Here is a 14,958-nt window from a genome sequence, read left to right as displayed (position 1 = left end):
TCTAAGAAAATAGATTAAAGAAAGGCAAACCTACATTTCTAGCATTTGTAGACTTAGAGAAAGCTTTTGAAATGTTGACTGGAATACTCTCTTTCAAATTCTAAAGGTGGCAGGGGTAAAATACAGGGAGCGAAAGGCTATTTACAATTTGTACAGAAACCAGATGGCAGTTATAAGAGTCGAGGGGCATGAAAGGGAAGCAGCGGTTGGGAAGGGAGTGAGACAGGGTTGTAGCCTGTCCCCGATGTTATTCAATCTGTATATTGAGCAAGAAGTAAAGGAAACAAAAGAAAAATGTGGAGCAGGAATCAAAATCCATGGAGAAGAAATAAAAACTTTGAGGTATGCCGACGACATTGCTACTCTGTCAGAGACAACAAAGGCCTTGGAAGAGCCGTTGAACGGAAGAGACAGTGTCTTGAAAGGAAGATATATGATGAACATCAACAAAAGTGAAAAAAAAGAAAATGGAATATAGTCGAATTAAATCAGGTTAGGGTGAGGGAATTAGAAAGGAAATGAGATACTGAAAGTAGCAGATGAGTTTTGCTATTTGGGCAGCAAAATAACTTATGATGGTTGAAGTAAAGAAGATATAAAATGTAGACTGGCATGGCAAGAAATCTTTTCTGAAGAAGAGAAATTTGTTAACATCAAGTATAGATTTAAGGGTCAGGAAGGCTTTTCCTAAAGTAATTGTATGGAGTGTAGATGTGTTCATAAGTGAAACATGGACAATAAACAGTTTAGAGAATAGGAGCTTTTGAAATGTGGTACTACAGAAGAATGCTCAAAATGAGAGGGATAGATCAAGCAACTAATGAGGCAGAACTGAATAGAATTGGGGAGAAAATAAATTTGTGGCACAACCCAACCAGAAAAAGGAACGGTTGGTACGATACATTCTGAGACATCATGGAATCACCAACTTAATACTGTAGGAAAGAGTGAGAGAATGGAGGGAGGGGGGGGGCAGTGGGGGTGGGAGGAGGGGAATCATAGATGGAGACCAAGAGATGAACACAGTAAGCAGATTCAGAAGGATGTACTTTGCAGTAGTCAACTCAGAGATGAAGAGGCTTGCACAGGATAGAGTAGAATGGAGAGATTCATCAAACCAGTCTTAGAACTTAAGATGACAACGGCGGCGACGATGACGACGACAACTACTACTTCTTCGCTGTTGCTTTGTCTCTGAAGGAATTATTATTTCATGATGGGATTGTTATTTCACTAGTGTCATCTGCAAGAAGTACAAATTTTGCTTGTTGAATGTCAAGTGGAAGGTCATTCACATGTACAAGTAACAGTAGTGGACCCAAAATTGATCCCTGTGGGACTCCCATTGTGATTTTACCCTAGTCACTAAAATTTTCAAACTTTCTGACGTTGTCTGAATTATTTAGCATAACCTTTTGCACTGTGTAACAAATAAGAGTGTGTCCTTAAAAAACCACAGCAATCTCACTCACACGGATACTAATGCATACGCTGTAGATCAGAGCTGTATGACGATAAGAGTTAAAAATACCCAATCATAATGCTTAATAACTAACTGTGAGTGATTGTTGATGTCTGTCATTTTTACAGATGAATTGCATGTTAAGTATTATATTATGATTGTCATTGAACACCTATACAGCTTCATATAAATACTAAGTTAATACTCTTATTTGTCTTGAAATACAGTGCTGGATTATTAACTATTTGTTACTGACACTGAGTTTTCTTGAGGACACCTCTTTTCCTTGCAGGTGTCCCCAGTAGCCACTTATCTCTCTTTTTAATAACAGTTCTCTTCTTTGTTGCATGTTCTGCTACACTCTGTTATTGAATTTCAGTAGCAATTGAATTATTCTTTGCTTTGCATCCTGACACTCCTTTACCAGCTTTCTCATTAGCTCCAAAAGAATCCCACTGCCACTAATAAAAATTAATAAGTTTGTAATTGTCATTATAATACATTTATTGGGTAGGGAGAGAGGAGCGAGCAAGGCAGAAATAATAAAGTCTCCAAGAAAACAGTTAAAGCTCTTTGTAGATTGTGTCCCTTAAATTTCTTCCAAGTACAATTAGTAATCGAAATAATGATAACAATTTTGTGTTCTCACTGTGTATAGAATGTTTTTATTATTGGATTTCTTAGTTTATTTGTAAATAATTTTATTCTGTCTTAGGCAGAGCTTATACAAATACACATGTTATCAGGACATGTATGTCCATATCTACAAAAATGAAGAGACATTCAAATTCCTGACTTCTGATGATAAGAACAGATGATTATTTACAATGTTAAAATGATTTCATGATACATGTGGAGAATACTTTTGGCAGAGTACAGGTGTGGTAACTGATTATTCACAGCTTTATTCTGTTTTGATACACTTTCTTTATCAATACTGAAATTATTAACTTTACAAAACATTCAGCATTCTGTTTTTGGTGTGTACAACAGCATTACAAAAACTCTTTTGGCATATTTCATTTAACATTACAAGTTAATTCCAGTGCAATATTATAATGTACTTATCTTTTGATGCAAGGTTTAATTACATATCCAATGAAGTAAAATACAATATTAGTTTTTCGGTATGCTTATTATTTACATTATGTACAATCGGCACTTAAATCAGACTCAAGATTATATTTTGGGTATCAGATTATCATTGGCACATAGAGAGTTATGTTTTGTACAAACACTGTAATGAGCACCATTCAGCATAACTTTTGCAGTACATTGTGTAATGTGAAACTCTTAGTTTTTTAGGTCATCCAAGAGAGAGAGTAACTAATCTACTCTTCACATTTGACAAAAATCAAGGTAGTTCCCATTTCAGTTCATAACACTGACACCTACAATTACTTAATGTGTTTCCTTCCTTGGGTGCACATCACACACTGTAATACATAGCTTTAAAGTCAGTAATGTACAATTTTTATACACGAAACTGTAATCTGCTCTTTTTGCATTGAAGTTTACAATAAAAAGGCACTTCACAATTTACACATAAGGCACATTCATATGTTAACACCCACTGACTTGAGTTCAAGGAACTGGAAGGGCACATGGAGGCTCATGTTGTTGTGCTCTACTATGAGATGCCCACGACGTGGAGATGCACCAACCACCAACACTGTGTCTCCTTTCAGTAGAACCACTTCCCCACTTGCGTCCTCTGTTAAAATATGTGAACAAAAATTATTATCAGCTAAGAGAATTATCATGTTGGTTTATAATGAAATTATATTGCTTAGAATATGTCCTGGACTTTTCAGTATCATGTTAAAAACAAACATATATGGTGTGAATATTTTTCACATTTGTGGGTAGGTCAGCAACAGTGAAGGAACATGTGAACTGGAAAGAAATACATTGGGGCTACAGAAGACAGTGGAGAATGAAATCACCCTTTAACTTCAGCTCCCTCTTTCATCGCATTCCATAGACCCAGATGTGAAGGTAAACCTTCAGGAATGAAAAAGCTTCGAGTATACACATCACTTGGCATGAGGGGCAACCACAGATATAATGATCCATTTCAACTGATAAAACTAGCTGGCAGCTGTTGTGATTTTCTCAGTTGAAATAAATTATAGAATACATTAAGGCTGAGAAGAATAAATTAAGGCAGAGAATCTGCTAAGGTGATATTATTAGGCACTGTTAAATTCTGCAGATGAACATTCTCTTTACATACAAAAGTGCTCCTCCCCCAACCCATTCCAAAAGAAGATGCTTCTTATCCACTAGTGTGAACATCAGATCTGTGTCAGTGTAAGCTGTATTACTTGTCTGACAACAAATCCAAAGACCCATTATTTTTCTGGTAGGTAATGCGTCTTTTGCTTCTGGAAATGGTTCATTTATATGAAATAAATTAAGTTGCACAATGGTCTTGATTCCTTTTAAACTGTAGACTACTGTGTAACTTGATGGATGCATTCTCTGGTCACAGGAAGACACGGGCATACCACCTACAGCACAACTGCATAGTAAATCAATGAGGTGTGTGTGTCTCCGCAACTGAGTGGTTAGTGTGTGTGGCTGCTATGTGGAAGATCCAGTTTGAATACCCATTCTGTCGAATTTTTCCTTGGTGAGAGGGCTGAAATGTGTTACACTTGGCCTTGTGATGCCAGTTGAGGAGCTTCTTAAGTGAGAAGTGTTGGCTCCAAGGTCCTGGAAGCTGACAACTTCTGGGAGAGTAGTGTGCTGACCACAAGCCCTTACATTCCATGTGAGTAATACCATTGGCAGAGGATGGCATGGTGGCAGATCTACAGCAAATGCTCCAGTGGCTACTAACCATGTGCTGTACAAATAAGGGCTTCTCTTTAGTAAAGAATACTAACTTCTAACTCAGATGATAATAGAAAAAAAGTAGAGTAGGAAAGCAATGGCAGATATAATAGGATAAAAAATGTAATCTGGTAATAGCATAAAAATCTGTATTGAAGAAGACAGTACTAACATATTTTTTTCTTTGTAAAAAGTGACATGGATGAAAGTATATGATAATAAAAGCAAAACCCTATAACTATATATCCAAAAAGAGCCATTTGGAGATAATTGCAGATATGTGGTTAAAAACCATATTTCAGTATGAAATATTGTCCCAGTCAGTATAAATGAATTTGAAATGTAAACTTTTTGACTAAATTCCCATATAACTGGGCTTTAGGGTGATAGTTGAGGAACGTGGTGGATGCATGATGGGATGCCAGCACATTTTGCTGATGTTGTAGGGTGACACCTAACATGCCAATATGGTCCAAGCCTCAGTTTTCTGTAATTTTCTGCTTGGGGTCACCTCAGAAGTGGTACATCATCCTTGCTGATATGGTCGAAGAACTGGAGCAACAAACTGTTCTATCTTGTCAAGATCTACAAGATGATCAGGGGTATTTGAAAAAATTTGATATTGCAGTGCCTGTGTTATTCTGAATCACGATGCAAAGTTCCTTCAGACATTTACATACGGGAATGTACGTAATGGATGTATGAATACAGGCTGTAGACACATGGTTGATGACATGTGAAAGTTTAGGTCTGGCCGTGAGTTGTGCTCGGATGCCCAAATGGTAAGTGACAGCTCACAGTAAGTGGGAAATCTGGGTTTTAGTCCTGGTCCGGCACAAATTTTCGTTGTTGTCATTCCATTATACAGCTGATGGTTGTCCATATTCACAACTGTGAATACATATCATGTATTTGAAAGAATTTGCAACCCATCATAGAGACGAGTCCAGTATTGCATCAAAATGCACATCTCCTTTCACATGTATGATTGTACGGTAAACTGTAACATGCCAAAGTAGTATTGTATTTCTTGTTGAATTATCAGCCCATATAGGTGACGCCGTAATAGAAAATTTACATTTCAAGTACTGTATTTCACAGACAATAAGATTGTCACACTTCTTATTACCCACATTTCACCCCTTTATTTGATGTCTCTGTGGTGGAGATCAGAACCGTTATGCACAGTATTGAAATCATGTCGTTTCTTATGTGTGGCCAAGGAAAACATTTCCGACTTACAAAAAGCATCAAGATGTGGCATAAAGGGCATCAGTGAAAACATCCCTTACCTAGGTCTGTTGATTTCCACTCATTTCGCAGTCAAAAGCAACAGTTCGCAGTGCTATGAGCAACAGGTTGACATTCTTGACAAAATTTGACATTGCTGAAACCCTCTGAATGATTCAATCTTGTCTAAAGAGGTAGTGGGCCTGCAACCTCATTGAACATGGTCGCACTCTTTTGGAGTGTAGTATGAACACAATTTTTACTCTGGTATTGAGGGTAGAACTATTAGGGACCATTGAAAACCATTTGACAGAATTTGAACATGATCCAAAGCAGCAAAGGGAATTTATGCTTTTTGAGCCCCCATTTTGTGTCCTCCTGTGGTGTGATCGTAGGGGTGTGTGATGTAGTCATGTGACATGTGTGAATAACCTCCTCCCCCCCCCCCCCCCCCCCCCCCCTTTCACAGTTCAGCAGCAACATTCTCGTTGCGATCGTTGCGATGGTCTGCTCACGTCTGTTGAGCACTTTGAAAATGTACCTGTACAGAGACAGCCAGTCACTCAATACCGTATTTTACGGGCAATAAGATGCACCTTTTTCTTCAAAAAATCATCTGTGAAATTCAGGTGTGTCTTATACTTGAAATTAATATAAAAATGCCCAGTATTTGATTTAAAATTCCCACTAGTCTTAAAAATGGCCATATATTTGATGCCATGGGAAACCTATCCCGTCTGGCAACACTGGATTCAATTGTCAGCAGCAGTGAACCTGTGACGAACGTGAGTTGCAGGGATTCATGCTACCACTGTCCCCCTCCCGTCCCTACATCACAAACACAGAACAACACTGTGTAGCCTATGATGCATCATTGCAGTCTAGAGAGCCAGCGAACTTGAATTGAAAGTGATTTAAGTTGCTGGTAACAGTACAATATTTATGTTGGTAGCTAGTTTCGTCATGGAAAAAATAAAAGGTAGCTATATGATGTGGGCTATACCAGGTGTATTGGTATGAAATGAGTGTTTTTTTGTGAAAATGAAACACTAATTTTGAATTGAAAAGTAAAAACATTTTATTCAAAGTACTGACCATTACTTTCTATACATTTTGACCACCTTTCTGGCAATTTGTGGACACCACGCCAATAGAAATGTTCCTCTTTTGAAGCAAACCAATCGGGCACCCAATTTTCGACTTCTTCGTAGGAATCAAAGTGTTCCTCAGCCAATGCGTGCTGACAGTACTATATGTAATCCATTGATTATTTTCAAGTGTAAAACAATGCCAAAACCTTCTTAAATACTCCCAGGTGTTGTTGTTCATGTACATGACAAGGGTTGGATGGATGGTAAGAACTTATGGATTAAGAAAGTGTGGGAGAAGAGGAAAGGTGCTTTACTGGAGAAGAGTTCTATTCTTATGCTAGATTAGTTCAAAGGTCATATGAAAAATCCTTTGGAAGAGAAACTGAGACAGGAAAATACAGAGCTTGCTGTTATTCTGGAAGGACTGGCTTCACAATTGCAACCTCATGATGTGCCAATAAAAAAAACCACTTAAAGTGTATATGAGAGAGGAATGCAACAAATGGTGAAGCATGAAACTCAACATGAATTCAAGCCGAAGGGAACTTTAAAACGACCTACAATCAAACAGGTGTGTCAGTGTATAAAACATTAGGTCTAGAGTAAGAGAAGATAATGTAATTATGGGCTTTCTTTGATATGTTCAATAACAGAGTGGTACATGATGTATAATCATGAAACACAGTAAAACAAATAATTGTAGTTTATATTTAGGAAATGCAATTGTACTTTTATATACCCTTGTGTCTGTATCATATATATGTATTTGTTGAAAGTATACATACAGTATATATTGTCTACTGATGGATAGCAAAATAAATAAATAAATCTTTCAAGAAGTGGGTCATAAGTAATGCTCTCGATGGCAGTGAAGACCATCTTATATATGAAGAGAGCAACTATGATGACAAAGAGGAAGAGGAAAAAGAAGAAGAAAGTTCAGGTGACGATTTTTGGGGTTTTAAAGGTCAGTAAGGTTTTATAAACTAAGATTTTTTTAGTATGGCTTTGAAATCTAATAATAAAAATGATAAAAATATTATTTTTTTAAAAACTGCTTGAAAATTAAAGTGTGTCTTACAGTCCGTAGCATCTTATAATCTGTAAAATACGGTATATTTGTACTAACTAGGACAATATTTCATATTGCAGTTAGTGCTAGCTCGCAACCAAACATTTGCAGTTGTCTTGCAAGCTGCTCATTTTTCACACCATACTTAATGGAAAATATTTGCTTCTAGTGTTATATAATTTCATCAGTGAAAGTTTTTGGTATTACTTATGATACACCCAGGTCACGCAAATGGTTTAACCTGAAGCTGAAATAAATAATAATAAAATTTTATTTACAAGCAGTGATTGTGTTCATGTAGGACATTATGCCTAGTCTCTTTAAATATGTAAACACTGAATATAAATTTAAGTGTTAGGAAATTTTTTTTAAAGTACTTATTTGGAGTGTAAAATTATAGGAAGTGAAATGTGGGTTATAACTAGTACAGATGTGACGAAGGGGTATTGAATTGAACTGGAGAGAAAAAGAGCTGAATGTCATAATTTGACTAAAATAAGGATAAGTTGATAGGACACGTTGTGAAGTATAAACGAAAAGTTAATGCAGTAATAGAAAGAAGGGGTAAAATTGTACAGGGAGATCAAGGCCTAAATACACCAGCAGGTTCAAATGTATGTAGCATCCAGTATTTGTGCAGATATGAAAATACATGTAGAAGATGGACTTGAGTGAACAAGTGCAAACTGATGTTTACAAAAAAATTATGGCATTTATCAAAGATTCACAATTGAGGACCATTAAAACAATTTACAGAAAATTTGACAGACAAGGTATGCTTATAATTCATTTCTCCTTTTATGGAAATATCCAATTTCTACCTTATACCTGCAGCACAATTTATGATCATGTAATAAAACATTTTTCTCTTATCATGCTAGTCTATGTTACTGGGGTGTTTACAATGAAGTTAGTAAACACACACACACACACACACACACACACACACACACACACACACACACACACTCATATCCAGGCACTTACTAGGGTGAACAGTTGTAGGAGAGGGATATTCAGGGAAAAAAGGGGAATGTGGGTATATAATCAGAGATGGTATTTTTAGTCCAGTCAGAGCGAGTGGTGGATTACAAATGGGAATGAAGAGTAAAAAGGGGGTTGGAGTGAGGAGAGCAGGGTATATATTTTTTTTTTGGGGGGGGGGGGGGGGGAGCAAATAGTGAGAAAACAGTGTTGATGAGAGTCCATAGATCAACAAGACTAACTAAAGTGTGGGTAAGATGAGGAATAGTAAAGCAGTGAGAGAAGCACTGCAGTTGAGCAGTTTCTTTTACAGTTCAGGAAATCTTGGGGTCTGCTCAGTCTTTTGATTGCCCTGTGATGCTATCTTCATGATGTATCTTTGTGCTGTAATATATTCACAAAATTGCATTTCGTTTTGGCACTGTACATTAAACTATTTAGGAAAGGAGGAATAACCCTGAAACACAGCCTGCAGTACCATATAGAGTGGAAGTAATGGGCAAAGGCAGCAACTAGCAAACAAAATATCACAATAACAGTTCAGTCTAATTTTCAAGCTTCCATTTGTTTTTGCAGTCTATCAACGTCAGTTGCTTCTGTTTCCATGACGAGTGTTGCTGCTGTAATTTATCCTCATGATTGCGGTTGTAGACAATTTAATATTACTTATATAATTTATTGAGCATTTAATTTCTACTTTTTTTCATTGTTACCATCTTGTTTTGGAGCTGTTAAAAGCTGGTAATGTTTTTTCTTATTATTCTAAAATATGAACAGGGATCAAAATACTCATTTGAAACTAACATGGTGAATTTTTGTAGTATGTAACAGTCAAACAAAATACTATTTCGCCATGTTGCTGGTCTCAGAGTTAGTAATCTTTTGAAGGATAACATTTCTGACTTTGACTATTAGCTTCAGTTAAAAATCACCAGAGTTGTTTATATACCTACAGACAATGATTGAGAACTTGTGTTGCATATTTGCTTTAATACAGCAGGAGTTTTTAGGGTGATAAGTTTTAATGCTGTTTCCTCTTGTTTTCCATAAAACTGTCTAATTTTCAGCAGTCTTATAGCTTGTTGTTGTGGATAGTTTTAGTATCTTGTATATTGCTTGAACTTGCTTCCCATGAGGAAATTACCATATGACTGTTCCAGCAGTGGTTGACACTGTATTAAGCTCTGCAGTGATACAGGAAATGTCAATCTGTTTGAATGTTTGTATTGTTTGCCCAACCTTAAGGGGCTCCGGAAAGGCTCAAAATCATGAAAAGTTCAATTTTTACTTTTTTGCGTTTTCTGAATCTGCAGACTATTACCTTTTAATAGATATATAATTTATTCAATTCCGAAGACTACAACTATTTTTAAATTTTTTTTGAAATGTGTTCTACATGGGCGTGACCCACTGTGGCGCTGTTAAACTGCTGTCAAATGGTGTTATTATTAACGTCCGTGTTCATCAGGTACATTTTAGTGATGTGAGATAAAGTATGTGTTGTGGCTAACCTGTGATGGTTCAATATATATCGCTGGTGTGATTGTCGATTGTTTCATGTTTATTTACTCTGTCATTATCTCGAAAATATTCGTAATTAATTCTGTTTCTTGAGTCTCTGTTTTGTTGAAGTATAATAATGAGTAAAAGTAAAGTTATTAGAAATCCTCTGAAGGCTTTTAAGAAAAGGAGAAATGTTGGAAAGCCAAAGGTATGTGTTATTACTGTAAACAATAAAGACTATAACCAAGTGAGTGAACCTAACCTCTCAAGTATACCTGCCCATAGCAGTCAAAGTGGGAAAGAAAATACTTCACAGAAGAAGCTTGGTTCAATGAGTGAAAACTATGAATGTTTTATGGGCGAATCGGATCTGAATGAAATATTTGATATGTCGGTTCTCAAAGGAATTTTTTCAAACTGTGTAAGATGTATTCATTGTAGTGAAGTTGGTCTGGAACTCTCCATAATAAAGCACGTAGGACTTGCTAGTGAAATACAACTGAAATGTGATAAGTGTTCATACATGACCACCTTTTGGAACAGTGTTGCAGTAACTGCAACTGAAGAAAATGGTAGCAAAATCTACGAACACAACAACGAGCGATGCTTGCTTTAGACAAGGAACGCCTTCGGGCTGCAGACAGGGCTGTAAAGAGTCTAGAAATACAAGCAAGAGTAAACAGGAGGAGAAACAAGAGGAAGCTGGAGGAGGAGTTCGCAGAGGATGAAGATAATCCATCCTATGGACCTGGAATGCACTAAAAAGTTAATCCAATCTTTGTCGCTCGATTCCCAAAACTTTTATTTTCTCATACTAATTACATGTTTTCTAAGGATCTTCCAAACATATTTGTTTCAAACTTTCAGTAAATGTTACACAGTACCTTCTGCATAATTTAACACAGCCTTTTTCCAAAAAACTGTATATTTTTGAATATATAAATAAAAAATTGCAAAAAAAATGTTGTGAATTTTCATTACAATTGAAAAAAAAATCATTTTTAATAACTGAACTAAAATTTTGTAAAATCCCTGTGTTAAGTTGTAGCCCATATTCCAATAAATAATCTGTAAAAAGTTCAACTTCCTACCTCAAATACTTTGTGAGGAAAGATGTAATTTATAAGCGTTATTTTAACATTGCAAGTATAGGGCGTTCCGGAGCCCCTTAAGCAAAAAATATTTGCATTTGGCTGAGGCGGGCAGTGCCAGAAGTATGTATATGACAGGGAAAAACAATTTAGGCCAGTGGATCTGGGGGCCTGGAAAAAAATTGTTGTAGGACGAGTTACCATTCAAACATTTCATAGAGTCTGATACTGGAGGACAACAGGAGACTCAAAATTCCTTCCTTCATTCATCCTTTCATTCATTCATTACATACAGAATGTTCTATAGATCCCATCAAGAAAGAGAACCTTCACAGATGTGGAACAAGTCATGGTATTCTTTAACAAAAGACAAGGAAATCATAGAAATTTAATCCATATCGACAGTAAATTATCAGTACACTGAGTAAAGATGTCCATGCCAGCCAAATTTAATCAAGTAAACAAGAAAGAAAATGGCTGCTTTGATAACATGATGTTTATCTGCTATCAGTGCCTAAATATTTACTTGACTGCAGTGGTCTATTTCAAGGAAAATATGTACCTACATGTGTAAATACTGGGTTCTATTTACATTACATTACTACTCATCTTGCAGCCTTGCAACAAACACTGTTGCTCCGCATGTAGATAACAGAACTTTTCAATCCCCAATATTCAGGTAATTAATAGCAAGAGTGGTTTATAGGGAATGTTTTTAATTTTCTTTTCAATTGGTAGGGACTATCAATTTCTTGCTTCATTCTAGATGAGAGCTTCAGTATCTTCCTGCCAGGGCACATGACTCCATTCTGAACTCTAGACAAGGTGAAAATTATTTTTTTGTCTTGTATTGTATCCATGTAAATCACACTTTGGCTGAAACTAACATTAATTATCAACCAAAAAACTGTTTTGTGATCAGTAGCATGATTTGCCACTGGGTTGTCTGAAATACCCTGTGGCGGAAATTCATCCACTGGTGTTAAAAGGTGACATGGCAGATTTTACAGGTGACACTACTCCTGATGAGGTGGAGTACATTGATTTCAGAAGTGGAATAGAATGTAAGCTATGTGGATGCACGGAACATGTCTTGTGCCTAGGTCACAAGACCTGACATAATCCCTTAAACATTGACCATATATTTCCTGTGCCCACTGCTCCCGTTACTCTTTATACTCCAGCTACACACACTAACCAGCATCCCTTTTCATTACCCTTTGTTGCCCCTGTCTGAAACATTTTGGCTGAATTCCCCACCAGAGTTTTGACTACTACTTACCACATGCTGAAATGAAGAATATCTTTTCTGCCTCTCCCAAAATAGTATTCAACTGCCCACCTAACATATGACGTATCATGGTCCATCATTATGTGCTCTTACTTCCAACATATTGACACATGTGTTGTACAAAATGTAAAAAATGTATTTGCATTACCTTTCCCATGCATTCACCCATCACATTATAAGAAGGCTTGTGAGTGACAAAGAGGTTTTTCCTTTTCTTTTTTTAAATTTTGGTACATGTTGCAAATTACCTTAGTTATCTTGATCATATAAAATAGTAGGTGCATTCTACGTGCCATACAAATGGACAAACTGAAAAACTGAACTATCGTAAAACTCTCTGTTTTTAGACAAGGTTGTTGAAGATTGTGCTTCTTCATTTTCAACAAATAAGAAATCAATGGCTGTATTTAAATGTGTTGTATTTCTTGACAACCTTTTACTTCCACATATTCCCATGCGTAAAGAAATTTTAACTGGAAAATTTTTGAGTCCAATGAAGATACAGATTCTTCTGACCTCTCAGAATTACACTTCAGGGACGAAACCTTTTCACAGGAAAAGTTGGACAAAGTGCATTGATTTAAAAAGAGTGTGTCAGAAAAAAGTGCACTCTTGGCATAAAAAGTGTAATAATTACCAGCTACAGTTCTTTTCGGTTTTACATTCCAGTCCAATAATTGGTGTATCCTATCCTTTTCTGCTGGAATGACAGCAACTAATGTGCAGTGTTTGATATGGATGTGAGCACTTCACACCTGTTCACTGTGTGATGAACATTATCAAGATTCTAAGCCAGGTGCAAGTTTGACAACCTGGTGGTAGAGAATACTGCTGAACACAATATGGTTGATTTTAAAAGGAGCTTCACTTTCTATGCTAGCTAGATAGTCTCCCTCTGCTCATGTGGTATCTGTCCCTTCAACAACCTCCAGTCTACTATCCTCCTGACCTCAGTCCCTGCTTTCCTTATCCTACATTTACTTACATTATATGTATGCTACTGCACAATTAAGACCATTTGGCCTGTAGTGCATGTACAATGTGGATGTGTGTTTATATTCTCTAGAGAATAAAGTAATTTTGTAAGCAGAGATACCTTATTCTATTTCTACCTTATTCTATTTCTTGTCTGTGTGCTTATCTGCTGCTTAACACTTCCCACACATGTAGAGTGGTTATCTTACTCATTCCAATGCTTAACATAGTTTAATCTGTAACATAAATATGACACAGGAAGTTTCTATATGTATGTAACAGAAAGAAAATGTGAAATGGTACACAAATTGTTCTCACTGTAGCCATGCATCATCAGGATATAGCCAACAAATCTTTACAATACTTAAATTTTTAAGTGGGTGAACACTTTGCCTTTCTGGGCTTTGATAATTGATATTTGAATAATTGAGATGTATCCATCTGATTAACATCTTGTAGTTGGGGTTCACCATCATGTAAAATTTTTTAAAGGATATCATCATCACTTTCAACTGTAACAATATTTTTTACATAAATAATTTTACAGTTAGAGGCAACCATGGTGTTGTGAGGATCCTACAGCCTTCCACATTTGAGTATTTGTTATATTTTTGAATTTTGTAAGGTTATTGCTTAGTGTTATTGGAGAGTGAGTGTTGTGCTGGTGCAGCTACCATTGGGTTAGGCATGTCCTGTATTTTAAGTGTAAATTTTCTCCAGTGACACAGTGCTTCTTAATTGTTATTGTCATTTTGTCTCACATGTGCACTTGGTGTAGCACAATAATAGTAAATTGGGGTTCATCGTAATTTTCCATTAAAAATGTGTATATCTATTTTCCTATAGTGTGGTGTATCGCTTGCATTTTTGTTATCCCTCTGACTATTTTATTTTGCAGTACTTCTAATTATTTAGTTTTTTTTCAATTTTGTTTTTAGTTGAACATCTTTAAACTAAAAATCTATTCATCCATAAATGAGCTGCTAAGTGAAACAGCCAATTAGCAAAAAACTTAGAAGCCACTTCTATCAGTATTAGATGGTTTACATGTACTGAAGCTCAAGTAACTGTTGGTTTGTGGAGCAACTGCACAAAATAGACTAATTCATGGATGTATATAGCATGTTTCATTGGGCTACATCATGTTTCATTGGGCCCTCAAGGATATCGAATGCATTAAGATATAGATTACTACAGAGCTGCACCTATTCCAAATTGGTTCCATAGACTAAGCTAACAACTCATTAATGATACACAGTTTATATTATGTAAGAAGTTCAATAGAAGAATATAATGAAAAAGGAAAATAAGTAAGGGAGTACAGATTGTACAAGGGAAACTCCCCATCGCACCCCTCTCAGATTTAGTGGTAAGACGGCCCAGTTGATATCCCGTCAAAAACTGAACACGGGTCAAGTATG

General features: G+C 36.2%; 1 protein-coding gene across 1 annotated transcript in view; it reads right to left on the bottom strand.

Annotated features, from left to right (window-relative positions):
- Positions 1-2,137: 2,137 nt before the first annotated feature.
- LOC124606542 (myosin-I heavy chain) overlaps positions 2,138-14,958 on the bottom strand; it is a 253,040-nt gene continuing 240,219 nt past the window's right edge. Inside the window, exon 18 of the mRNA XM_047138528.1 lies at positions 2,138-3,176. Within this exon, the coding sequence (XP_046994484.1) occupies positions 3,019-3,176 (158 nt within the window). The 3' untranslated portion in view covers positions 2,138-3,018. The remainder of the gene's footprint in view (positions 3,177-14,958) is intronic.

Source organism: Schistocerca americana, chromosome 3 (genome assembly GCF_021461395.2).
Source record: "Schistocerca americana isolate TAMUIC-IGC-003095 chromosome 3, iqSchAmer2.1, whole genome shotgun sequence".
Taxonomy (NCBI): domain Eukaryota; kingdom Metazoa; phylum Arthropoda; class Insecta; order Orthoptera; family Acrididae; genus Schistocerca; species Schistocerca americana.
Note: the sequence above shows the minus strand (reverse complement) of the source record. Positions and strands in the feature narration are given on the sequence as shown.